We start from the raw sequence: 27,342 nt of genomic DNA on the forward strand, positions 1-27,342 counted from the left end.
AACTTCCCCTCCACCACCATGATCAATGAACATTACCAATTATTTTACTTGTGCATGATTTACGTCTTTGCACCGTACTGCTCTGGCAAAACAACAAATTTCACATAGTGATAATAAACCTGATTCTGAAATATTCTGCACAACTTAGTCAAAGGTTGGGACACCCCTTGGTACAATGGACTCGAAGGGAAATTCAAATATTGGATCTGTTGAGTTTTAACCTTCAGGAAACTCCTCACACTGAAGAAAAATTGAAGACAACACTTGAAGAACATACAGATCAGTTGCTGCTACCCAAGGACAAACCAACAATTCTGTTTCCCAAGTTAAACTAAGCCTTGAGATTTTTTCATGGAATAAATATTCATCAAGAAGTGGCTAAGCTGTTAAATTCATGTTTAATATCATATAATCAATATAATTAATATCAGAAAAAGACTCGTGACCTGGGCTCGAGTAATATAGTAAAAGAATAACAGACATTTAGTTTATTATAAATTCTGTTATGGAACCAAACAGGGCATACAGTTATTCCAAAAAAACATTAAATATACCAAGAACAAAACAGAAAAAATACAAGAGCATAGAATTGTTCAAATCATTTATTGCACAGCTTGTTTACTGTCATATATTGTAATTTAAACTAGACCAATTTTTTAAGCAGTTTGCTCGCTAATTTGAACAGTGTTAAACAAAGCAAAAACCTTTGCAATCAGAACATAATCTGAGTTATTAGAATTCTGTTTGGGCAACATTTCGGGCACAGTCTAATCCAAATGCAACAAATGTGGGTGGCATCATGGAGGGTGGGGGGAGGTGCTCACATGCAATTAAAAGGTAGTACTGCTTTCTTCACTGGTTGGGTTTTGATTCACAAGGCCAGAATTCCTTCGAGAAGGTGAAATTTCCTTTCCAATACCATCGAGAGCTCCAGTCAAGAGTGACTTAATTAACAGTGCCACTACCTCCCACAGTCCAAACTGGAACAGAACCCTAAACCCAACAGTTCATCTCTGGTTTATCCTCGTGTTTCAAGACAAAGGTGCTAGACCCGAGCCCACCCTCCTCCCCAACCAACTCATCCAGCATCTTCATTGCAGCCATCAGACGATAGTGTGTCTCGACAATCTGCCTTTTCAGCTAGAAGTTAGAGAGAAACGAGTCAGAATGGAGTGCAATTCACAGAAAGAAACCAGGCTGGTGTGGGCAAGGTGAAAACATACAGCTCTTTAGATATCCAAAAAGCAACTCAGGGCTAAATAGTAATCCAATTCATAGGCAATCCTAGCTCCACCCTCCAGCCTTTCTTCCTTCAGATTTAGGACAGAAGTTATTGAAATGAACATTACCTCTCCTATGTATGGGGTTAAGCTCTGTGGTCCAAGTTTCAGGGCTGAGGCTTCCATGAAAGAATCGCTCTGCAACATGTAGCTGAAAGTTAACACAGTTACAGTGAATTTGCAGACTTGTTTCTAAGAATAAACATACTTTAATTCACTTCCAAGATATGCAAAATCACTCCAACAATCATTCTTTTTGAAACATTAGAACTGTTAGATGGGTAGTCAAAACAAGCAAAGAAAAGTTACAAAGAGCAAATAATTTACAGTTTGTATGCTCTGTCATGATGATAGGTGGGAAAGGAACATTATAACTCTTTCCACTTAATTGCTATAAGGTTTCTACAAATGGCCAAGAATGCAGTTAGGCTTTTATTTCTGCATTGAATTTAATATGTTAACCCAAAGAATGATGCTCCAGGTAGTGCAGTTCCCTGACTATTGTACTGAAAGATTAGATTGTGTTCAAGTCTCATTTTATTGTTGGAACACACAAACTACGATAAAGGTAATGCTAATATCCCAGCTAGATCAATTCTCAATCCTTAAAGTTGGTCAACAAACATTTTTAAAAAATGCTGAGGCACAAGCCTGATTTACACCAGCTGTAACAGTACAATGTTAACAGAAAAAAAAGCGGTACCATATCTTCATCCCCACTGCCAACAAAGAATTAAAAATTCAACTAAAAATGAAGAATCAATCACATGGGAAGAGAAAATTCAAAGACAAATGCTTAGAAGTACTGTACACAAATGAAAGCTCCTTGACATGGTAAACAGTTCCCCCACCACACTTCTTGCACGCGTCAATAAGTATTTCAACTGATAGGTAACTAGGAACAAAAATTTAAGTGGTAGAAAAAGGACTGCATGGGCATAAGGAAAGACAAAATATGAGGTATCGAGAGCTGAAGAAAATCACTAGATGCAATTTAGACTCTCCAACCCTTGATAAGAAACTAACTACCCTATTTAATCCCCTCAACTTTATAAGTGTCTATAAGGTCACCCTTCAGCCTCCAGCACTCCAATAAGAATAATTCCAACCTAAACAATCTTTCCTTGTAAGCCCCCAATTCCTGATGATTTTCTTCTGCACTCTCTCCACACAACCACATCCTTTCTGATCATTTGGTGATCACAACTGCAGTCAACATTCAAGTGTGGCCTAACCATTGCCTTTTATACAGCAGCAACAGAATGTTCCATTTATACTCAATACTGCTACCCATGAAGGCAAGCAAGCTAAACAGCTTCATTACCCTATGCACCTGGGTCACCACTTTCGGGGAGCTATAAACTTGCACTCCAGTGCTTGGAAGGTCCCTGCTATTTCCTGTACGTATCCAACCAGTATTAGACAATCGAAAATGCATTACTTCACATTTGTCTGGATTAAATTCCACTTGCCACTGCTCTGTTCAACTTTTCAGCTGATCTCTGTCCCTCTGAAGAGCTATCCTCACAGGCCACAACTCCACCAATCCTTGTGTCATCAGTAAATTCACTTATCAAAGTATTGTACATTTATCAATGTATACAGTATACAACCTTGATACTCGTCTTCTTGCAGACAGTCACTAAGAAACACAAGGAACCTGTTTAAATAAAAACCACACACAAGACCAAACACCCAATATGTGAAAAAAGAACAAATGCAAACAATAAAAAGCAAAGAAATAGCATTAACCACAGAGTCCCCTGAAGTAAGTCAACAGCCACAAAGCCGCCGATGCAAGTGAAGTTGGTGCAGCAGCCCAATGGCTGCAAGCCACAGCCGTGGAATCAGTCCAGCTCAGTGTCAACAGTTGTAGGTCACAGCTGCAGATTCAGTTCACTGCTGAAGCACCTCATTCAAGTCACGCAAATAGCAAAAAATAAGTAGTAAAAACAAAAATACATGGGACTTGAACTTCAGTGTCCCCGAAAGTGAGTCCATAGCCGTGGACCATAGACATTTAACAGTACAATAGGATGAACTCTTGACCTCAGTCTACCTGATCATGGCCCTTGCACCTGATTGTCTACCTGCACTGCACTTTCTTTGTAACTGACAGCTTTATTCTGCATTCTGTTATTGCCTGCCCTTTATACTACCTTACTGCTGTGTCGGAATGATCTATATGGATGGTGTACAAAACAAAATTTTTCACTGTATCTTGGCACATGTGACAATAACAAACCAATTAAATATTAGGTGACGTAATTGCTTTCCGTGCCAGCAGTTAGAGATAGAAAAAGGACAAAATAACACGTGGGGATTGTGTGATGCAGAACTTACTAGAAATTTTGCTAGAAATCAAAGACAAAAGAGGAACATGTACTGTTCAAATGTATGCATGGGTATCAGGCTGTTTTCTACTCACCAGTGCAACATTTCCTTGTCCAAACAGTACAGTCCACGCAGGTGAGAGTACAGATCTGTTGTAGAGATAGGTACAACACCCACGTTGACGCTACAGAAACTGCAGTACAGGGACTTGTAAAGACTACAAACAAAAAAAACACACAGGAATGCAAAGAAAACCCTTTAACAATACATTGCTGATTAATAGACACGCAGTAGTTAAGTCCCATTTCAGTTCACTCCAACCACAACCCATAAAATATTTATATACGATTTCAAACTTTAACATCAGAAAATTATGCTGATATTATTACAGCAACAAATATAATTCTGAAGCAAATACCAATTAGAAATTCAATTTCTTCCCCCATTAAACACCTTTTCCTTTAAATCATATATAGAAATTGGTCCAGGCTACTTTAATGGTTAGAAGTCTTATAACAACTCACACTCCTTCAAAATCTTTCAACATTTTTCACATTGAATCTTTCTAGCATCTATTTGGAATATCAAAACTTCAAAAAAATTTATTCAGGCACAATTTCACCTTTTGAAACAATAAGGAGGGATTTTCAAATCTGTTTTTACTTTTTAGTTCTCCAATTCTACTGATAAATGAAAGGGTAATGAACCTTTGACTTTGGAAAATATATTTTTAAAATGTTTGTTTCCAATCCAGTGAGGACCTCTTAATTCACTGTCTCATTCAAACTCCTAGATTTATAGCTTTTACTCATTCTTTTGAATTGATTTTCCCACTCTGCCTGAACCCCTGTTCAGGATTGAATACACACATTGCTTCATCTTTCCTTTAGATTTTACCTTTGTTTTGTGAAATTCCAGTTTACTTCATCTACAATAATGGAACAAGCCAAGCTCAAATATAAAATTTAAAGTATTCGGTGTAAAATCCGAGTCATAAAGTAATTGACTATGGACTATGCCATGTCCACTTGTTACCTGCCTACTCTCATCCCATTTCATTTAACTCTATCATCACATTACTATCATAGTACAGAAATAGGACCACTATTCCAACTCCAATACTTGTACATCCCATCTGCCCACATTAGGCCACTATCCCTCTATGTTGTTTTTTTCCAAGTATCTGTCCAAACACATTTCTATCTGCTTAGCCACTTTCCTTGGATACTCATTCCAGATATTCACCATCCTGTGTGTGGATAAACTTACCCCTCAGATCTCCTTTAAATTTTGCCACTCAAATTAAATCCATGCTCTCTAGTTCTAGATTTCCCTTTCCTCAGAAAAATTATTCTGATTATTTATTTTTTCAAGACAGCTCATAATTTTATAAACCTTTATGAAATCACCCCCCAGACCCTTGTCCAATGAAATAAACACAACTTATTCAATTACTCCTTAAAACTACAGACCTCCACTCCAGGCAACATCTTGGTGAATCTCTTCTGCACTTTCTTTATACAACCATATCCTTTATATAGTGTAGCAACCAGAAATTAAAGGATTCAAAGGTTCATTTATTATCAAAGTATACAACGCTAAGATTCTTCTTCTCCAGATAGCCAAGAAACCAAGAAAAAAAGAGGACAGCAACACACTCATCAATCCCCTAACCACCCTCCCCCGCATGAAACACAAAAAGAAAATAGGCATCCAAATACCCCTCTCCCCAGCAAAACTTCCTGCAAAGATATTATTCCCCCTCTAATTTAGATGCAACATGTTCTTCTTTTATATTTAACAGCTGCCCCCTTTCCAGTACCAGCTCTTTAACTATCCCATTTTCCAATTTCTATACACCAGAATGTAACACAGGAAATTACAACTCAGAAGTCCCACTTTTCAACCTTTCTACCCAATTTTCTAAGTTCCCTTTGTACAACTTTGCCTCTCTTCTTAGTATGTTATTAATATCAATATAGACAATGGTTACTCATCCAACCCTTTCAGAACATCCATGCCTTCTCAGAGACATCCTTGACACTCGCACCAAGGAAGCGACACACTATATGACAGCCTCTCTCTCAGATATAGAATCACCTGTCTGTTCTATCAAGTCCTTTATCTCCACTGCTCTTCTGGATTTTGTCCTTCCCTGCACATTCTTCCATTTCTTTCTCCTTACATAGATCTGGCCTTTCTATAACCGCATCTGCATGAATGCCTCAATTACTCCACGTCAAAGTAAATTCCGTATTCTATTAACTCTTAAGTAAGGAATTTACTTCAATTCCAATTAGATTAACTTGGGACCATCCGTTATCAATGATTTCTAGTTTTGAATGCCCCGGAAGTAAGATTTTCTCGATATCAATCTTGCAAAGTCCTTCTACCATCTTAAGAGCTTTAGCTGGTTACCCCTCAACTTTTCAAGTTTAACCTCATAGTTCTGGAATCTCTCTAAGCACCACAATCAAGTGCTTTCTAACCAAGGTTTGTGATATTTGACGTAACTTTCTCCCTTTTTAAACTCTAGCCCTTGGAAATTAATCCCACTGCATGTACGGAAATCTCTGCTTTTTCTCCTGAATCCTGAAATATATATAAAATGATGTTGCCTCCCATTGATACAAAATTCAAACTCTTATATTTCCAATAAGGAAATAAGAAAACAGGTGGACTTCGTCACTAGGAAACTAACAAGAGCAAAATTTGAGGAATCACTTGTATTCCAGTCTTTCCAAAATTTTAATTTCAAGTTCCCAACTTAACTGACTACCAATGAGCAATTTCTCCAAATGCCCATATCCCTTAGAAATGTGGGCATCTCACATCTGGAATACAGATCTGCATATTTATCCAGTTTTCTTCACCTGGATTTCAACTGGCTAGTGTGGAATATGGGTCTCCCTAAAATCAAATACATGAAAAACAAATAAGGAAACACAAACCAAAATAGAATACAGACAATGCAGAACCCAAATCCAAGCTTGTACTTCTCGAGAGCTTTCACATATTTTACAAAGAACCAGGAGAGGGAAAACTGCTGCATCGGAACTCTGACATAATAACGCATTTCAAAACACAAAATTGAGCAAACACGGAACAGTCTGCTCTCCTCTCTCTCTTACACACACACTTTCAAGTAAACTCACATGTGCCAACACTTCACATGATTAAAAGCAAACCATTCACATTTTACTGCAGCTTTTGTATCTGCTTTAAACACTTTCTATGATCTCCAGTGTTGTGTTACCTTTCATTACCAATTTCTGTATCACATTCATAACCACCATTAAATCAATGCACTGTTTCTTTAGTCCCTTTAATTCACTTACCGTTAAGTCTTTATTCAGTGCAGTCTATTCCTTCTCCACTACAACATCCAGTAGGGTTCAAACCTTACATAATGTTACTTGATTGTTATTGTAATTTTTGATGGAGTTTTGTTGATTAATGAGCAATCAACTACTACTGTTTCTTTTTGACTAACAATAATTTAGTGCATCCTAAATATTGGATCAACCCTTCCATACATCCCTGATACTATACTTTAACTTTTACCGACTCAACCCATGCACTTCGAGTACTGTGCTCAATTCTGATTGCCTCACTACAGGAAGGATGTGGAAACCATAGAAAGGGTGTAGAGGAGATTTACAAGGATGTTGCCTGGATTGGGGAGCATGCCTTATGAGACTAGGTTGAGTGACCTCGGCCTTTTCTCCTTGGAGTGATGGAGGATGAGTGGTGACCTGATAGAGGTGTGCAAGAAAATGAGAGGCATTGATCATGTGGATAGTCACAGGCTTTTCCCCAGGGCTGAAATGGCTAGCACGAGAGGGCATATTTTTAAGGTGCTTGGAAGTAGATACAGACATAAAAACATAGAAAACCTACAGCACAATACAGACCCTTCAGCCCACAAAGCTGTGCCGAACATGTCCTTAGCTTAGAATGACCTAGGCTTACTCATGGTCCTCTATTTTTCAAAGCTCCAAGTACCTATCCAGGAGTCTCTTAAAAGACCCTATCGTTTCCGCGTCCACCACCGTCACCAGCAGCCCATTCCACGCACTCACCTGCGTAAAAAACGTACCCCTGACATCTCCTCTGTACCTACTTCTAAGCACCTTAAAACTATGGCCTCTCATGCTAGCCATTTCAGCCCTGGGAAACAGCCTCTGACTATCCACATGATCAATGCCTCTCATTATCTTGTACACCTCTATCAGGTCACCTCTCGTTCCCCGTCACTCCAAGGAGAAAAGGCCGAGTTCACTCAACCTATTCTCATAAGGCATGCTCCCCAATCCAGGCAACATCCTTGTAAATCTCCTCTGCACCCTTTCTATGGGTTTCCACATCCTTCCTGTACTGAGGCAACCAGAATTGAGCACAATACTCCAAGTGGGGTCTGACCAGGGTCCTATATAAGCTGCAACATTACCCCTCGGCTCTTAAACCCAGTCCCACGGTTGATGAAGGTGAATGCACCATAATGCCTTCTTAACTACAGAGTCAGCCTGTGTAGAGTTTTGAGTGCCCTATGGACTCAGACCCCAAATTCCCTCTGATCCTCCACACTGCCAGGAGTCTTACCATTAATGCTGTATTCTGCCATCATATTTGACCTACCAAAATGAACCACCTCACACTTATCTGGGTTGAACCCCATCTGCCACTTCTCAGCTCAGTTTTGCATCCTATCAATGTCTCACTGTAACCTCTGACAGCCCTCCACACTATCCACAACACCCCTAATATTTGTGTCATCAGCAAATTTACTAACCCATCCCTCCACTTCCTCATCCAGGTCATTTATAAAAATCACAAAGAGTAGGAGTTCCAGAACAGATCCCTGAGGGACACCACTGGTCACCGACCTCCATGCAGAATATGACCCATCTTTGCCTTCTGTGGGCAAGCCAGTTCCGGATCCACAAAGCAATGTCCCCTCGGATCCCATGCCTCCTTACTTTCTCAATAAGCCTTTCATGGGGCACCTTATCAAATGCCTTGCTAAAATCCATATACACTACATCTACGGCTCTACCTTCATCAATGTGTTTAGTCACATCCTCAAAAAATTCAATCAAGCTCGTAAGGCATGACCTGCCTTTGACAAAGCCATGCTGACTATTCCTAATCATATTATGCCTCTCCAAAAGTTCATATATCCTGCCTCTCAGGATGTTCTCCATCAATTTACCAACTATGAAGTAAGACTCACTGGCCTATAATTTCCTGGGCTATCTCTACTCCCTTTCTTGAATAAGGGAACAACATCCGCAACCCTCCATCCTCTGGAACATCTCCTGTCCTCAATGATGATGCAAAGATCATCACCATAGGCTCAGCAATCTCCTCCCTTGCTTCCCACGGTAGCCTGGGGTAAATCCCATCCAGTCCTGGTGACTTATCCAACTTGATGCTTTCCAAAAGCTGTAGCACATCCTCTTCCTTAATATCTACATGCTCAAGCTTTTCAGTCCACTGCAAGTCATCCCTACAATCGCCAAGATCCTTTTCTGTAGTGAATACTGAAGCAAGGTATTCATTAAGTACTTCTGCTATCTCCTCCTGTTCCATACAGACTTTTCCACTGTCACACTTGATAGGTCCTATTCTTTCACGTCTTATCCCCTTGCTCTTCACATACTTGTAGAATGCCTTGGGGTTTTCCTTAATCCTGTCCGCCAAAGCCTTCTCATGGCCCCTTCTGGCTCTCCTAATTTCATTCTTAAGCTCCTTCCTGCTAGCCTTATAATCTTCTAGATCTCTATCATTACCTAGTTTTTTAAACCTTTTGTAAGCTCTTCTTTTCTTCTTGACTAGATTTTCAACAGCCTTTGTACACCACGGTTCCTGTACCCTACCATCCTATCCCTGTCTCATTGGAAAGTACCTATGCAGAACCCCACGCAAATATCCCCTGAACATTTGCCACATTTTTTCTGTACATTTCCCTGAGAACATCTGTTTCCAATTTATGCTTCCAAGTTCCTGCCTGATAGCCTCATATTTCCCCTTGCTCCAATTAAACGTTTCCCTAACTTATCTGTTGCTATCCCTCTCCAGTGCTATGGTGAAGGAGATAGAATTGTGATCAGCATCTCCAAAATGCTCTCCCACTGAGAGACCTGACACCTGACGGGGTTCATTTCCCAAAACCAAATCAAGTACAGCCTCTCCTCTTGTAGGTTTATCTACATATTGTGTCAAGAAATCTTCCTGAACACACCTAACAAACTCCACCCCATTTAAACCCCTCACTCTAGGGAGATGCCAATCAATATTTGGGAAATTAAAATCTCCCACCACAACAACCCTGTTATTATTACATCTTTGCTTAGTGTTCCTACAGCCAGCATATAAGAACTGGTGATGCAGCCTCTTACTCTTATGCATCAAAAATCTGGAACACTCTACCTACCAACTGATGAACAACAGGGTCGTACTATGGAACACATTAAAAAACATAAACCCTATTTTTTTTTAATTTGGCCTACTTATAGGATTACATAATGCCTGTTGATAATATTTATATAATTTGGTCTACTTGATTACATTTTATTCTATATAATGTTTGTTCTTACTTGTGATTTTTAATTTTGGCTTGCATTTTTATGACTGCATTGATTTATCTTTATAATCCATGTAAAGCATATTAAGCCTGTATTTTAATATACTAAAGATGCTATATAAATAAAATTATGTTTATTAACTGCAAATTAAGCTTCTTAAAAATTGAACTGACAAGGAGTTATGAAGTAATTTCTTCCAGCATTTCAAATTTCCTCTCCCTGCTTTACAAATAAATGTGAAATTAATATTTTTGATTAATTGCACCTGAAAGAGCTGCTAATTGGCCCAATTCACATTGCTTTAAAGGGAGAAATTTGCTCTAGACTTGTCTTAAATTCATTGATTAACACAGTATCACCATTGTGTATATACTTCTTAACTGTACGAAAGCTTTCCTTCCCAATGTCATTAGTATCCTTGAGCAGAATTGGCAACGTTAACCTCAGATTATACGATTTGAACATTGCTGGCAAGGGCAGGATATACAGTATATCCCAATCCTAAACTTGTGAGCTACCTTCAATTGTGCAGAAGAATTCACTGTCATACTGGGTAGAGAATTCCACCTTTAAGAAATGGGTGATCTTGCAGGTATCTTCATTCTCAAAAATCTACTGTCTTTGCCTTTTTAGGTAGTAGGTAGTAGAGACTGCAGCTGAGAGGTGCTGTTGTAAAAAGCTTTGTGAGTTACTGCAATGTATTTTCTTTCTTTTTAAATCTTTTTATTGAATAAGTATACAAAAGGGTAAGCCATATAGGCACTAATACACTGTTAGAATATAATAAAATTACGGGAAATATTAATACAGAAAAAAAAGTGATACAAACAATGTAATTTAAACATAACATACTAAGGTAACATAATAGTATACTAATTTTTATATATATATATATATATATATATATATATATCAATAGAGAAAAGGAAAAAAAAACCCAAAAAAACCCACCGTGCAACTAAACTAAAAGCAAAGCAAAGCAATGGGCTAACTTGGAACCAAATAGAGTTAAAGAACTTAAAATCACGTCCTCAAACCCAACCTCCATTAAAAACAGTAAAAAAAAACAAGAAGGGTACATAAATATGGAGCAAAAAAGAGAAGGAAAAAAAATTACATTAAATGAAAATATTGAATAAAAGATCTCCAGGTCTGTTCAAATTTAAGTGAGGAATCATAAAGATTGCTTCTAATTTTCTCCAAATTCAAGCATAGTATCGTCTGAGAAAACCAAAAAAAGGTGGTTGGAGCGTTAAGCTCTTTCCAATGTTGTAAGATACATCTTTTCGCCATTAAAGTAAGAAATGCAATCATTCTACGGGCTGAAGGAGAAAGATTACTGGAAATTTTAGGTAGTCCAAAGATAGCAGTAATAGGGTGAGGAGAGATATCTATATTCAATACCTTTGAGATAATATTAAAAATGTCTCTCCAAAAAGTTTCCAGAGTAGGACAAGACCAAAACATATGAGTTAAAGAGGCTATCTGCCCCGGACATCTATCACAAAAAGGATTAATATGAGAATAAAAGCGAGCTAATTTATCTTTGGACATATGTGCTCTATGAACAACTTTAAATTGAATTAGGGAATGTTTAGCACAAATAGAGGAAGTATTGACTAATTGTAAAATCTGCCCCCAGTCATCCACGGAAATGATAGACCCCAGTTCCTGTTCCCAATCTACCCTAATCTCATCAAATGGAGCTTTCCTAAGTTTCATAATAATATTATAAATCATAGCCGATGCACCTTTCTGACATGGATTAAGGTGAACTATAGTATCTAAAATGTATGTAGGAGGAAGCATTGGAAAAGAAAAAAGTATAGTACTTAGGAAATTTCTAACTTGCAGATGTCTAAAAAAATGTATTCTTGATAAATTATATTTATTAGATAATTGTTCAAAAGACATAAGGGAACCATCTAAAAATAAATCCAAAAACCGTGAAATACCCTTAGTCTTCCAAATTTGAAAAGCACGATCCGTAAAAGAGGGAGGCAAAAATATGTTACCTAAAATAGGAATCGCTAGCCCAAATTGGTTAAGATCGAAAAATTTTCTAAATTGGAACCAAATACGTAAGGTATATTTAACTATCGGGTTAGCTAACTGCTTAAGGCATTTCAAATCAAAAGGAAGAGAGGAACCTAAAATAGAGCCAAGTGTATAGCCCTGAACAGATTGTAGCAATGTATTTTCAAAAAGGCTACATATCATAGTTATCATGAACCTCTGGTAGAAGGAATAAACTGGCAAATGGGGAAAATGATCAGATGACTACTTTGTACTGAACGTGTGTTATTGGCTGATCTTATCCATACCATTATAATCTCAATGTACTTGTTCCGAAGCTCATGGAAAAGCTTTACGGAGTCAAGAGGCCTGCCATCTACCACAGCATACTCAGTCTCTGACCTGCTCTAAAGTCACAAATCAACTTTAAAAAAATAAATCTAACTCCAAGACCCAAGGTGGAATTTATCTTCCATCTGTTTTAAATTGAAGTAAGGGAGCAACATATATAAACACAAGAACATAAGAAAGTGGGAGCAGCAGCAGCTTGTCTGGCCCCTCAGGGCTGTCCAATCGTTTAGTATGCCCATGTCTGATCTGTCCTACGTCTCAATTCCTCTTCTGTGCCAGTTCTCCATGACCTTGAATTTCTAATTTTTGAAAGATCGATTCATCTTCTCTATAAGTACTATTAATAACCCTTCCTCCAACACCTTCAGATATCCACCACTCAGATAATAAATTCCTATGCACTTCAATTTTAAATGACCAATTAGGTCCCTCTGTTTGAGTGCAAACATCTCAATATCTGTCATGCCTCCTTAAGATCTCCTGCTTCAATGAGGTCATTCTTCTAAACTCGAGGCAATTCTGTCTCATTCAGCCAATCCCCAGATGTAAGCAGGATTGGCATGAAGTATAGGTGCCCAAATCCAATTTCATCCATTCTTTACTTCATTACCTTAAGGAAATTGAATACAGTGATGAACTTAGAAATATTGTATTTCTGGAGATTAATTCTGGGGATTGGTCATACAATGGCAGATGAAATTTCACATATTTGGTTGGTATATTTTTTATTAATCACATCTCCTTTCCCTACATTTCAGATAATTTGACAAGCATCATTCTGTACTAACCCTTCTATCATACACAAGTTTACTTTAGGCTTGTTATTCAATCATTTATCTTTTAATGAATGGAAGTTTGATTTTCTCATTTATTTCCTTACACCTCAGTCCAATTACCATGGCAGCTTTCTCATTTTTTTGCACATACTGTGAAAGCCTGAGGATATCACCTACAGTATATTACTGGGGGATACAGTACCATATGTAATCAAAGTAGTGGTATGCAACATGATTTCTTTATGGTTTACATTTCATAGTACACTCTACTACCTCAATAAAAAGTTACAAATGTCAAACATGACTTGTCCATTACAAATTTGCTAATGCTTCTGTTCTTTCTAGTTCAAATAACTGTCTAAAAATAGACATTAGTGTCCTCCCCACAACTGATAATTGACTAAATAGACTTATAATCTTCAAGTTTCCCTTCTATATAATTGCAAATAATCTTTTATTATTGCATTGATTTGTTAAACTGTATTTCCTTCAATTTTCCTTCTAATCTTCAACAACTTGTGTTTGCCTGGGTTGAATTTGCATGTACTACTCAAGGCTAACAAACAGAATTAAACAAGTAAGCCAAAAAGCATCATTTGCAAATTTCAATACAGCTCCTGTTCGCAGAGTCTGAAGCCATAATACAATGACTGCTTCCAAAGTCCAAAGATTAAAGTGAAAAGTCAAGCAATAACAACTTACACAACAAAGATCTGTTATAATTATTATCGCTAACCTAACCTAGGTCAACACCATGCATGGTACTCAAGAAACCAAAGAATACGATTTCATAGGGACAAGTCATATTACAGCATAACAACCTGACAAGAACCCACCAGGATATTAACTATATCGGTTGAGATTCTGAAATGGTCAGTATTGCATCAGATTGAGTTGTGCCAGCCAACTTGTTCACTATTACTGATATTTTTGGATTGAAAGGTTACCCCTATGGCTGGTTATCAGCCCAAGCACACTTAGGCTGGGGTTGGGTTTTAATCTTCTCCTGGAATACATCCCAATCAGCGTCATAACAAAATGTTTGAAAATGTTATGTTTCTTCTTGATGTAATTTTGGGCCATGGACAACAAGGTCAAAAATTATGCACCACACTTTATATTTAAAGTATAACAAAGAAATATAGGTCCACAACTAGGTGACTGTTCAGTGCATGGTAACAAAAGAATGCAACTTATGACAGGAGAATTGCATACTTAACAATGTTTGAATTTTTGTGAAACATTAGTTTTAAAAAAGGATTAAAGAGATCAGCCATAGCCGGAGCAGTTAAGAACATCCTGTGCGAGAAATTAGAGCCAGAAACTGCTGGGTCTTAGATGAACAGCTGGGAGATGAGATTAACCTGAAGTCCTATTCAACCAGCATGGACAGGATGGCCTTTTTCTGTTCCATGACTTTCAATGATTTTATTTTGAGTGCTTCAAAACAAAAATCAACTGTTAAACCTTGGCATAATTTTCATTTAGGTTTTGAAGTCCAGCAGTAACCATCAGGACAACCTAGATCTACTTCCACCACTTTTTTTTCCTTAGATGTCAGGGGTAAGTGTTTCTTTTTTTTTACACAGAGTGGTGAGTGCTTGGAATGGGCTGCCAGCGGCGGCAGTGGAGGCGGATACAATAGCGTCTTTTATGAGACTCCTGGATGGATACATGGAGCTTAGAAAAATAGAGGGCTATGGGTAAGCCTAGGTAGTTCAAAGGTAAGGATATGTTTGGCACAGCTTTGTGGGCCGAAGGGCCTGTATTGTGCTGTAGGTTTTCTATGTTTCTATGATTGAAGGCATTCTGAAAGTTAATATGTAATAGCCTTACCATTCTGCCAGAGGCCCTTCATACCCTACTAATATAGTAGGATCCAGGTGCACATTCTCTGTCACCCCTGAAAGCAAGACAGCAGAAGTCATCTTTGATTATTTTAATACCTCTTAATTAAAAAAATACCATAGTATTTAAGAAATAATCCCCTGTAAAGAAGCAGAATGTTATTACTTGGGGTAAACAAAGACCAAGAGTCCAGCCAAAGCTTAAGCTAGAGACAATGGATTAGAAACCAACATATGGAGGATTTACTACAAATGTTTGTAGAAAGGCTGGTTATGCTTAAAGTAAAATTTTATCTAGAAAGGTTGAGGTAAAGCTGGTTGTGAGGGAAGTGGTATTGGACATTACAGATGGCATTTTGTAATACTCCAATTCTCTCTAGACACAGAAAGATGTCTAAGATTGGGAAATAGCAAATCTTCAACAAAAGGAAGTCATGGCACCAATTATAGGCCAATTTACTCAGTTGTGGTAATTCTTTAGAACAGGCAAGTAAATTTTTTAAATAATTTGGGAAGTTTGAATTAATCAAAGAAGGGTCAACATGGGTTAGTTAAAAGAAACTCCCATTTGATTTGCCTGACTAAGCCTTTTGATGCTGTAACAAAAATGGATGGAGAATGAAATGCTGCTAATTTAGATTTTTATAAGGCATTAAAAGGTTGCATACAAAAGCAGGGCTAGCAAGGCTAAGATCCATGGAATTAAAGAGCTAGTAACAAGAAATAAAACAGGAAACCAGCTTAAAGGTAGTGTTACATGGTGTTTATGTGTTGAAGTTCTTAAGACAGTGATGTTCTCCTGGGAAATAACCAGACACCACTGTGTTTTCTTAAAGGAATATGTTAATGACAGAAACGTGTGTGAAGGGGAGCATTTCCAAATTTGAAGGTTGATATCGAGCTCACAAGCATTATAAAATGATCTTGCAGATGAAAATGCAGAGAAAAGCAGAGAGATAATTTAATGCAAAATAAATAAGAGAACCAATACATAGCTCCAAACTACATGGCAAAACAGAGGAACCTGGATAGCCACAAAACCTTGAAAGCAGCAGCACATAAGAGACATAGGATTCAAAATGAAGACAGACTACAAAGGCAGGGAATATAATGTAGGTTCTATAATAAATACTGCTCATCTCCAAACATTCAATGATAGTTGCTATATACCAAAGTAGGTACGCTGGGTTTATTTTTTGAGAACAAAGGAAGTTGAAGAGATATGAAAGACATACCAGATCACTTCAGGTTTACATAGGTATTTGCATTAGCAGATTACTCAAGGACCAGTTGTTCCATTTGGCTAACTTCCAGTCGGCTTCATAGCAGTACAATTCATAAAACACAAGAAATTAAAAATTGGCTCATTCTGCTCCCTGTACTTGTACAGCCATTCATCAAGTTGTTTTTTTTTAAACTCAACACCATTTTCTTGCACTAAGCCCTCTCCATCTTGATTTCCTCAATATCTAAAAGTCTAGTAATCTATTGAATATGATCAATAACTGAATTGCAAAGAATCAGTACTACTTAGATGGAGATTTATTTATAAATCAGACTGGAATAGCCAGCCTTTTATTTTGAGACATTGACCTTTAGTTCCGGACTCCTAACTAGGGGACGTATCATTCCTCATCTAACACATCTAACCCTGTAAAAACTTCCCATGTTTCAATGAAATTACTTCTCATTTATCTAAAACTAAGGAGTATTGTCCATATCTACTTAATCTCTCCTCATGCAACAACCCAAAACTCCCCAGACCCACAAACATTCAGTGACGATAAAGAGATCTATGGACAGAAAGTATAAAAAGGGAAGGACCATGAAGAAGCAAATAGACATCAAAGTAGAAAAAATATACTTCTCAAAGGATTTCTGCACCTGTGCTCGTGCACTACCCCAGATCCTTAATTCTCCCAGAAAGAAGTTGGTTACTACCCAATTTAAGTATCATCAAATCGCAGAAATACATGGAAATTGAAGTGAAGCATCAATATTTGATAGCCAGAATCTCTCAGGCTCAACAGCCATTCAACATCCAAGGCAAGATTACAACAAAGCTTAAAATCACCATCACCATACATCACCCAAATCTTACTTAAACACATCAGCATGTTGAGTGTTGCGTTCGAACCACAGCACTGCAAAGAATCTCCTAACACAGTGTGGCACTTCTTGCATTGGAATATCACACAGTCTTTCACCTTCAGGAATCCCATCTCTTTATCCATCTGGAAAAGATTCACAAAAAGATACACATAATGGTCAACAGGCATTTTAACTGGGATGTACAAATTAAGCAATTTTATTAAGTATATTGAACATAATATACTTATTGCGGGAGGGAAAGATGGCAGCGCGCCGCGTGTGCGCAGCCCTCCGGTGAAAATGATATCGTATCCGTTAAATAGGGGCCGTGGACAATTCTGATTTGATGGAGAATGGACGTGAAAGCACAGAGGAACATCTGGAGAAATTTCTGAAACACAGGTTCACTGCTGTTGTTACTGTGCGATCGAGAATCTTCCAGAGGGAAGGCCTCAAAATCCCCAGCTTTGCCTGCTGTTGGCAACCGAAATTGAGGTCGAATCGTTCAGATAGAGATGGTGCTCGGTACTCGGTGTTGGAGAGCTGATCGGAGGCTCGAAATTTTCTGATGACTCAGAGTCAGACTGTGGTCGGGCATGGCAGGGAGAGTTTTTCTTCCTTCTCCCGTCTGCGTGAGATGTGGGACATTTGAGAGACTTTGAACTTTTTACTGTGCCATGGACTGTTCTTCATCAAGTTATGGTATTGTTGCACTGTTGTAACTATATGTTATAATTATGTGGTTTTGTTAGTTTTTTTTCAGTCTTGGTCTGTCCTGTGTTTCGTGATATCACACCGGAAGAAATATTGTATCATTTCTTAATGCATGCATTACTAAATGACAATAAGAGGACTGCGTGTCTTCATAATATTAAAAAAACAGCTGCTTATTGCTTAGTGAAGATGTAAGAAAGTAACTGCCACTTATTCTTTAAATTTTTGATTCTTTAAGTAAATTAAAATTGATTTGTATATTACACATTGTAACATGATACACAGGAAGTTTCAAGGGCATACTATATCCAGTAAGCTTCCATAAAAATGGTTACAAATTCATCAACACCTCTTTCTATTCCTAATAAGACGGCCATAAGTCATAGAAGCAGAATTAGGCCATTTGGCCCATCGAGTCTACTCTGCCATTTAATCAAGGCTGATCCCTTTTTCCCCCTCCTCAGCCCCACTCCCCGTAACCTTTGAAGCCATGTCCAATCAAGAACCTATCAAGCTCTGCCTTAAATATACCCAGTGACCTGTCCTCCACAGCTGCTTGTGGTAATAAATTCCACAACTTCACCACCCTCTGGCTAAAGAAATTTCTCTGCATTTCTGTTTTAAGTGGACACCCCTCTATCCTGAGGTTATGCCCTCTTGTCTTGGACTCCCTTTCCATGGGAAACATCCTTTTCACATTGACTTTGTCTAGGCCTTTCAACATTAGAAGCACATCTTTTCTTACATGAGGAGTCCAAAACTGTTCAAATGGTTACAATGCATATGCCTCCCTCACCAACCACCGACTCTATCTGCAAATTAATCCCTAGGGTGTTTTGTACAAGGACTCCCAAGTCCCTTTGCATCTTCTCCCAGTTTAGAACATAGTCTGCACATTTATTTCTACTACCAAAGTACATGACCATGCATTCCCCAACGTTGTATTTTATTTGCCACTCTCTTGCCCTATAATGGAATTTGGGATCATCAGTAGTTCCCAAAGTGGGCAATATCGCCCCCTGGGGGCAGTGGGGGTTTCTACAAGGACAATAAAGATAAAGAGGGTAGTGGGCAATGTTCCCTCTAAGGTACATGAGCACACACATCTTTTGCTACTCGTGGACAAAGGAATTTAAATTGCACACAAAAGGTTGTCACCCTCTACCTCATTGGAATGTTAAGTATATTTCATGATCATTCATGATCACATTTGCTTTTCTGGTTTCTGATGCAGACGGTGCTGACAATGTGAAGTTTTGTGATGATTCATCTCCAGGTTTTAGAACTGGCTTATTTATATTATTTTTTATAATTATTCGGTGTGCACATGTTGTCGTCACTAGGTAAAAACCTGCACAGCACAAAATTTTTCGGCACTCCGGTCATTACAAATTAGAGAGAACTTTGCCAGTGGGTAAACACTTAGTAGCAAGGGGGGGCTACTGAAGGATTACAGGCTTAATTCAAGAAATGAATTCCTTATTACAAGCATTTGATTCTCAGTGCCTCTTAATTGATTACAATAACTATGTAATCTCCTCATCTTTTGAAAACCCACTATTCTCTTAGACTTAGCTCAAAGCACGTTATAGTCGTTGCAAAGCAATGTGGCATTTTTGCTTCTGGACTGAAGAAATCATGTTAGTTCTGGATGCAGCCTCCGCACTTTTGGCACTAGCTATGGTAGTACAGTGTTAGCTAGTATGATTCCCATACTCAAATCACACAGTGACGCAATTCATGTGAATTAAGGGATGGTGCTCAATGGGTAAAGTTCAGAATTTGTTCTTTCAAATGGTTTTGACCACATTTCTCTGGCTCACGGCCCAATCAAGATATCGCTGCCCCACTTTTACGTACTTTCATCAGAGAATCTGGTTTTGGCCTGAGTGCTGATGACATCATAACTTTCTCTTTTATTGATCACAGCACTTGAGGTTGAACTTAAGTAATAGTCAATTGACTGCGTCATTAATCATAGCAAAAATGGCAGACGCAGACCAAAAGAAAAAGTAGTGTAGACATTATAGTGTGGAATATCTGAAATATGAATTTATACCAGCACCAAGCAACCAACAGCAGCCAATGTGTCTGTTGTGTGAGAAAGGATTTTTCAAATAAGGAAATGAAACCATCCAGACTCCTTGAACATTTGAAGGGAATACTCTCTGATAAAGCAAACAAGACCTTGGCTTATTTTCAGTTACACTGTGAAAACTCACAGAACCGAAAACACTTCAAAACACGTTTGCCAGCACCTCACAACCAAACAGTGATGGTTTGCGTGCTTCATACAATAATTAATTGCAAAATCTGCCAGCAGTAAGAGGTTCTGAGTACGGTTTTGCACAAATCACCAGAGCAAATAATTAAAAGGATTCCGTTCAGCGACAATTGTTTGAAACTGTCCAAAATGTCTGAGCATGTGAAAGAAGCACTGTGCAACATACTTAGGATGATAGAATTTGCTCTGCAGTTGCAAGAGTCAACTTTGCCAGGCAATGAATCTTTGCTTCTTGGTTATGTTCACTTCATAAAAGATGAAAGCATGATTCAAGAGTTGTTATTTGCAAGATGATTAGACACAGATACAAAGGGGAAGTCAATATTTTAGGTTGCTCAGCAATTTTTCCAAAGAGAAGGACATTCCACTCACCAAAATTCCTGCTTGTGCACCAATGACAGGACGCCACCATGGAGTTACCACTTTCTTGAAAAAAGCTATACCTGACATACTTACCATTCACTGTGTTATTCACAGACAACCTCTTGTTACAAAAACCCTAAGTGATCAGTTGCACAAGTTGGTAAATTTTGTGGTAAATAAAATTAAGTCCCATGCTCTCAATTGTCGACTATTTTGAGAGCTTTGTATTGAGAATGATGAACAGTTTGAATGCTTGCTGTTGCACAAAGTCAGATGGCTCTCAAAAAGAAACTATCTGAGGTGCTTTTTGAAACTGTGATAAAATTCTTTGAAGACTCAAATGATTCTTTCAAAAATCAACTCAAGAATATTAGGCAGAATTGTTCACCTAGTTTAATGAAATCAATCTTCAATTGCACGGAAATGATGTGAATCTTATCAAAGTCGAATCAGCTGCCTCCACACTTTTGTCCAAATTAATCCCATTTAAGTGCAACATTCGCCGTCAGGACCCTTTCCAATTTCCAAGCCTCTCTGCTTTGGAAGAGAAGGAAAGAGTACCAGATGATGATCTTCAAATTCCAGATTGGGTAGTATATCCATTCCTGAAAACTTCTACTGCGGAATTAACAGGGAAGATGGAGGAAGAACTGATCTCACTACAGAAAGACTTTGAGCTGAAGCCAAGGTTCAAAAAAAAATTAAGACTTTTGGCTGCAAAAATAAATCTCTAAACACTATCCTGCACTGTGGAAAAAGGTCAAGATGTTCTTTATTGCCTTTCCAATATCATATCTGGTGGAGCACGGTTTCAGGACAATTGTCCAACTTCTTTCAAAGCATCGAAAAAAAAGACTGCAAATTGCTGAACGTGGGGATCTGAGATTCCTCCTGAGTGACATTCAGCCTGATGTTGAGAACCTGATACCACTGTATGAAGCCCATCCATCTCATTGAAAGGTGAAAAAGCACTGAAGCAGTGAATAGTTGGCGTACTAATGTACCCTCTAAACTGTTGATGAAAATATTTTACTGTAATTAAAGAAATAACTATTTATAACTTTAAATAGATTTGAATAATGTTTGCAATTATTTGTCACTGCTTTGAATCTGCAGTTCCTGTTTTCTTTCACTATGCATCATAAATGCAAATAGTTTATAGTATTTTAGTAATGACCAGAAAGGAGGAGGGGGGAAGGAGAGATGTGGTCCAGAAGCCAAGAGGGCAGTAACCCAAAAAAGGTTAGGGGACCACTGGTCTCGATAGAGGCAACACCTGTACTACATGAGAGCAAGGAGACTTGCTTTCCATGAAAACTGGTCAAATCACAATTTTCTGTAACATGAAGCAACACATGAAAAGCTGAAAGAACTCAGCAGGTCAGGCCACATCATTGCAGGGAAATGAAGAGTCGACGCTTCTAGCTGAAACCCTTTATCAGAACTGGAAAGAGGACAGAAGTAAAATACAAAGGGTGTGGAAGGGGGAGAAGCTCGAGTTTGTGGGTGAGAAGTGAATCCAGGTGAGTGGTGGAGGAGATAGGTAGATGGGAGGGGGGTGGGGGTGGAATTGGAAAATAATGAGAATGTAAAAGTTGATAGGTGGAAGAGGCAGATGCTAAACAAGATCGAGTCATAGGGGAGGAGACCTACCTACCTGTCCCCAATCACTTGTTGATCATGTTCCCCACCAACCTCTCCCTCTTATTCTGACCTCTGCCCTCTTTCTTTCTAGTCCCGATGGAGGGTCTCAGCTGAAAACATCTACTGTTCATTTCCCTGCATAGATGCAACCTGACTTGCCAAGTCCCTCCGGATATTGTGCCACTCTAGATTTCCAGCATTTGCAATTCTCCCTGTCTTTCTATAACATGAAATAGCATCATCATATATCAAGAAGTGATTTTTTTTTTAAAGTTGTGTTCATTTCATTTTTCCCCCCCACACAAAATCCAGGGGATATTTATTCTCCATCTCAAAATTTTGGGTAGTGATTTGTGAATTATGTTAGGGTAAATTTTTCATAATCCAAATGGCCATAACACAGAAGTTACCTGTAATTATAATATCTAGATCTTTTTTAAATTCACAAGTTACTCTACAAGAGATTATTGCATCCCTAATAAATTTCCTTGTAGATCATGCACATAAAACAAACGGAAAATATTCCAGCTTTTTCATCACGTCACTATATTGTAGTCTAAAACTAAAATTTGCCTTTATACAGCTTGAAGGGTGATACTTAATCAAACAAATATGATCCTGTGAAATATAGCCTTCACTAAAATGGAAAACAGAAATATGACTACATTTAGTCCAAACAGTATTTGCCACAGGAATCAAAATATATCAAAATAGATCAACCAAATAGTTTTTCCAGTGGAACAACCATGCAGGACAACTGCTAGTGCAATCGATGCTCCCTATTTAGTGAATACATTCAATCCTTGAATACTCTTTCTCCTATTTACGAGACTATTAGTGTTATGCATCTTAACTCCATCTATTGCTGTGGTTCTAAAAAGCCTTAGTAATTTATGAATTGAATTGACTTTATTTCTTACACCCTTCATATACAGTACATGAGTAAAAATCTTTACATTACGTCTCTGTCTAAATGCACAATTTATAGTAATTTGTAATCAACAGTATGTACAACAGGACAGTCAACGTAACGTAGAAATACAATTGTGTCAGCGTGAATTAATCAGTCTGATGGCCTGGTGGAATAAGTTGTCCCGCAGCCTGCTGGTCCTGGCTTTTATGCTGTGGTACTGTTTCCCAGGTGGTAACAGCTGGAACAGTTTGTGGTTGGGTGACTCGGGTCCCCAATGATCCTCCGGGCCCTTTTTACACACCTGTCCTTGTAAATGTCCTGATTAGTGGGAAGTTCACAACTACAGATGCGCTGGGCTGTCCGCACCACTCTCTGCAAGGGGGGTACAGTTCCCATACCAGGCAGTGATGCAGCCAGTCAGGATGCTCTCAATTGTGCCCCTACCTATTCTACAGCTGTTGAACCACCTTCAACAGCTTTCCAGAGGAATGCCAGGTTTTTATTGAAATATGCATGAAGATGCACTTGCCAACAGCAGAATATTTCCAATAAACAAAAAAATAACTGAATTGTCATCTAAATGCCTGCAGCTGAGGCTCCATGCAAACCAGCTTTTAAATGGCATCCACAGAGTTCAAGAACATGATAGAGTTTAAAACAGAACAAACAACAGCTTTTTGTTGAACCTGTAAGCATGTCACAAGTTGACTTTTTCTGATTATCTTAAAATAACTGCAGCATTCAGTGGAAATGATCTCAGCTATTTCAATCCATCAGAGCAAGTCAGTGTCATTACGGAGGATCCATTCAGCCTGTCAATTCCATGATGGTCCTCTGTAGAGCAACCCAGACAGCCCCATCTCACTGCATGGTTATTTCTCTCAATCATTGACCATTTCCATCGACACAGCCTCATAGACAGCAATATCATTATTGCTCACGGAGAAACATTTTCCTTCATCTCACCCAGAAACGATGCCCAAAGCCACCTTGAACAAATGTCTCCTAGTTTTTGTACCATCGATTTGGCACAGCTGATACAACCGATACAACCACTGCCTTTAAGCCCCAGTGACCCAAGTTCAATCTTAACATCAGATGGCGTTGGTGTGGAGTTCGCTTTTTGTCCCTGTGACAATATAGGTTTCCGCCCACCCCTCACAGAAGTAAATTGAATTGAATTGAGTCTATTACTTACATCCTTCATATACATGAGTAAAAATCTTTATGTTACATCTCCATCTAAATGTGTATTATAGTAATTTATAATCAATATAACACAGAAATACAGTTGTGTCAGCATGAATTAATCAGTCTGATGGCCTGGTGGAAGAAACTGTCCTGCTGGTCCTGGCTTTTATACTGCGGTATCGTATCCCGGATGGTAGCAGCTGGAACAGTTTGTGGTTGGGGTGACTTGGGACCCCCAATGGTCCTTTGGTTCCCATTCCTAGCAGTGATGCAGCCAGTCAGGATGCTCTCAATTCTGCCCCTATAGAAAGGCTGGTAGTTTAATTGGCCACTGTAAATTACCCCTAATATGCTGGTAAGGAATAGAATCTGGGGAAAAATTAAAAGGGTAATGCAGGTAGAATTTTTTTTTAATGGGATATACGGTTATATAAATGGGAAATTGGTGACCAGTACAGGCTTGGTGGGCTAAAGGGTCTGTTCTTGTGGTACAAGTTGCTACAACTCCATGAACAACATGAATTGCAATTTTTCCCCCACCTACTTTTCAAAACATATCATTACCTTGTCAATTGCTATAAAATTTCATTTCAACCTCTAGAAGAGGGTGGAATAGATGGAGCATATTCTGCCAGAAGATTTGTAACTACTGGTGTTCCACAGGGACCCCCTGCTCTTTGTGATTTTTATAAATGACTTAGATGAGGAAGTGAAGAGTGAGCTCGTAGTTTGCAGATGACATGAACATTGGTGGTGGTGTGGACAGCGTAGAAGGTTGGTGTAGGTTACAACGGGACAGACAGGATGCAGAGCTGAGCTGAGAAGTGGCAAATGGAGTTCAATCCAGGAAAGTGTAAAGTGATACATTTTGGAAGGTCTAACTTGAAGGCAGAGGACAAGGTTAATGACAGGAATCTTAACAGTGTGGAGGAAAAGAGGGATCTTGAAGTCCACATCCATGGATCCCTCAAGAGGTCGCTCAACTTGATAGGGTGGTTAAGAAGGTGTGTCAGCCTTCATTACTCATGAGATTGAGTTCAAGAGCCATGAGTTAATGTTGCAGCTCTACAAAACTTTCGTTAGACCGTGCTTACAGTATTGTACGCAGTTCTGGTCGCCTCATTTAAGGATGAATGTGGAAGCTTTAGATAGGGTGCAGGGAGATTCACCAGGTGGTGCCTGGATTAGAAAACACATCTTCAGAGAAAATATTGAGTGAGCTTGGGTTTTTCTCTTCAGACCAAAAGAAGATGAGAGGTGACTTGACAAAGGTGTACAAGATGCATTGATAGAGTGGACAACCAGTGCCTTTTTTCCCAAGGTACCAATGGTTAATACGAGAGAATATAATTTTAAGATGATTGAAGAATAGTATGGGGATGTACAGATGTATGGAGAGAAAAGTCAGAGGTAGTTTTTTTTTAATATAAATAGTGTTAAGATCAAGGAATGCACTGCCTGAGCTGGTGGTAGAGGTAGATACATTATGGATGTTTAAAGGACTCTTAGATGAATGGAAAGTGGATGAATATGTAGGAGGGAAGTATTAAAGTGATCTTGGAGTAAGTTAGTAGGTCAGCACAACATTGCAAGCTAAAGGGCCTGTATTGTGCTGTACCATTCTATGTTCTTCAAACAGGGAGCATGATAGTGGAGCTGTTAGCACATCACTTTACAGCACCAGCGATCGCTGAAGGGATTCCATTCCCGCTGCTATTTGTAAGCAGCTTGTTATTTTCCCTGTGACTATGTGAGCTTCCTTCGGGCGCTCGGGTTCCCTCCCATGTTCCAAAGATGCAGAGGGTTAGTGAGTTGCAGGCAGACCACGATGGCACCAGGAGTTTGGAGCACTTGAGCACTGCCAGCACAATCCTCGCTGATGTGACATGACTTGACACATACAGCACATTCTACTGTACATACAGCATATAAGGTAATCTTCTTTCACTCCAAAGAGAACAACCCAAATATAACTCAAGGTTAGGTTCCCTCATCCCATTCTGGCAAACCACCCCTCAGAACAATTATTCCCTTATCACCAGACCTCGACTGCAAAACACAGATTGGGCTTAATCTTCCAATGAACATTGGCACATCATTGAGGAGAGAACAAAAATACCTTGGCATATCTGAGAGCTGCCAACCTAAGGGAATGTTGTCTGACAGGCACATCCCTCAGGGTACAGGACTGTATTGATGGTAACCTCTGTAGTCACTACAGAGGGGCACACCGGGCACTGAGGGGCTGGATCCTGAGCAACAGCCTCTCAAAGACCTCATGAGTATGTTGTTTAGAGAGGGATTGATGATATAACAGTATGTATCGGAGACACAGACTACACATGCTGTAATCTGAGCCATAAAACAAACTACTGGAGGAACTCAGCAGGTCAAACAACACATGAAGAGGCAAAAGGGTGTTTTAAGCAGAAACCCTGCATCGGGAGTATGATGTGGTTTGATGGTATAATGAAAATAATAAGAGATATAAACACAAAATGCTGGTGAACGCAGCAGGCCAGGCAGCATCTCTAGTTAGAGGTACAGTCGACGTTTCGGGGCGGAGACCTTTGGTCAGGACTAACTGAAAGACCTCTCACTTTCAAATTCCTCAAGCCCTCCAGTCACGGCGACATGAATCTTTTCCAGTTTAATGACATCGCCGGCTGAACAGCGTCCTGAACAACCGCAACGCGAGCATCAGTGACCGCTGAGCTGCGCCGGACAGGTCCAACCCCTTCCAGAGAGCAGAGCAGAGCAGAGCAGGCCGAGCGCCTACCCCCGCCGCCCCGCCGACACAAGCAGAAGGACTACCCCCATTCCCCTCAGGATATCACTCCTTACCGCGCTCGCCTCACCGCCGACAGCCATTAGCGCGCTCCCGGCGCCACTCATTCAAAATAACAGTGCGGCCCACGTGACCCCAACCTCCGCGCATGCGCGCCGTCCGC

General features: G+C 39.1%; 1 protein-coding gene across 1 annotated transcript; it reads right to left on the reverse strand.

The window, feature by feature from the left end:
• Window positions 1–584: 584 nt before the first annotated feature.
• On the reverse strand, window positions 585–27,342 carry oip5 (opa interacting protein 5). Its single transcript, XM_063032012.1, has 6 exons — window positions 27,236–27,342; window positions 17,293–17,425; window positions 15,181–15,247; window positions 3,709–3,831; window positions 1,350–1,431; window positions 585–1,140 (listed from the first exon to the last, which is right to left on the reverse strand). The coding sequence occupies exons 1-6, from the start codon at window positions 27,284–27,286 to the stop codon at window positions 994–996; spliced, it is 603 nt and encodes a 200-aa protein (XP_062888082.1). The 5' UTR covers window positions 27,287–27,342; the 3' UTR covers window positions 585–993.

The sequence above is a fragment of the Mobula hypostoma genome, chromosome 1 (genome assembly GCF_963921235.1).
Source record: "Mobula hypostoma chromosome 1, sMobHyp1.1, whole genome shotgun sequence".
NCBI classification, from domain to species: Eukaryota; Metazoa; Chordata; class Chondrichthyes; order Myliobatiformes; family Myliobatidae; genus Mobula; species Mobula hypostoma.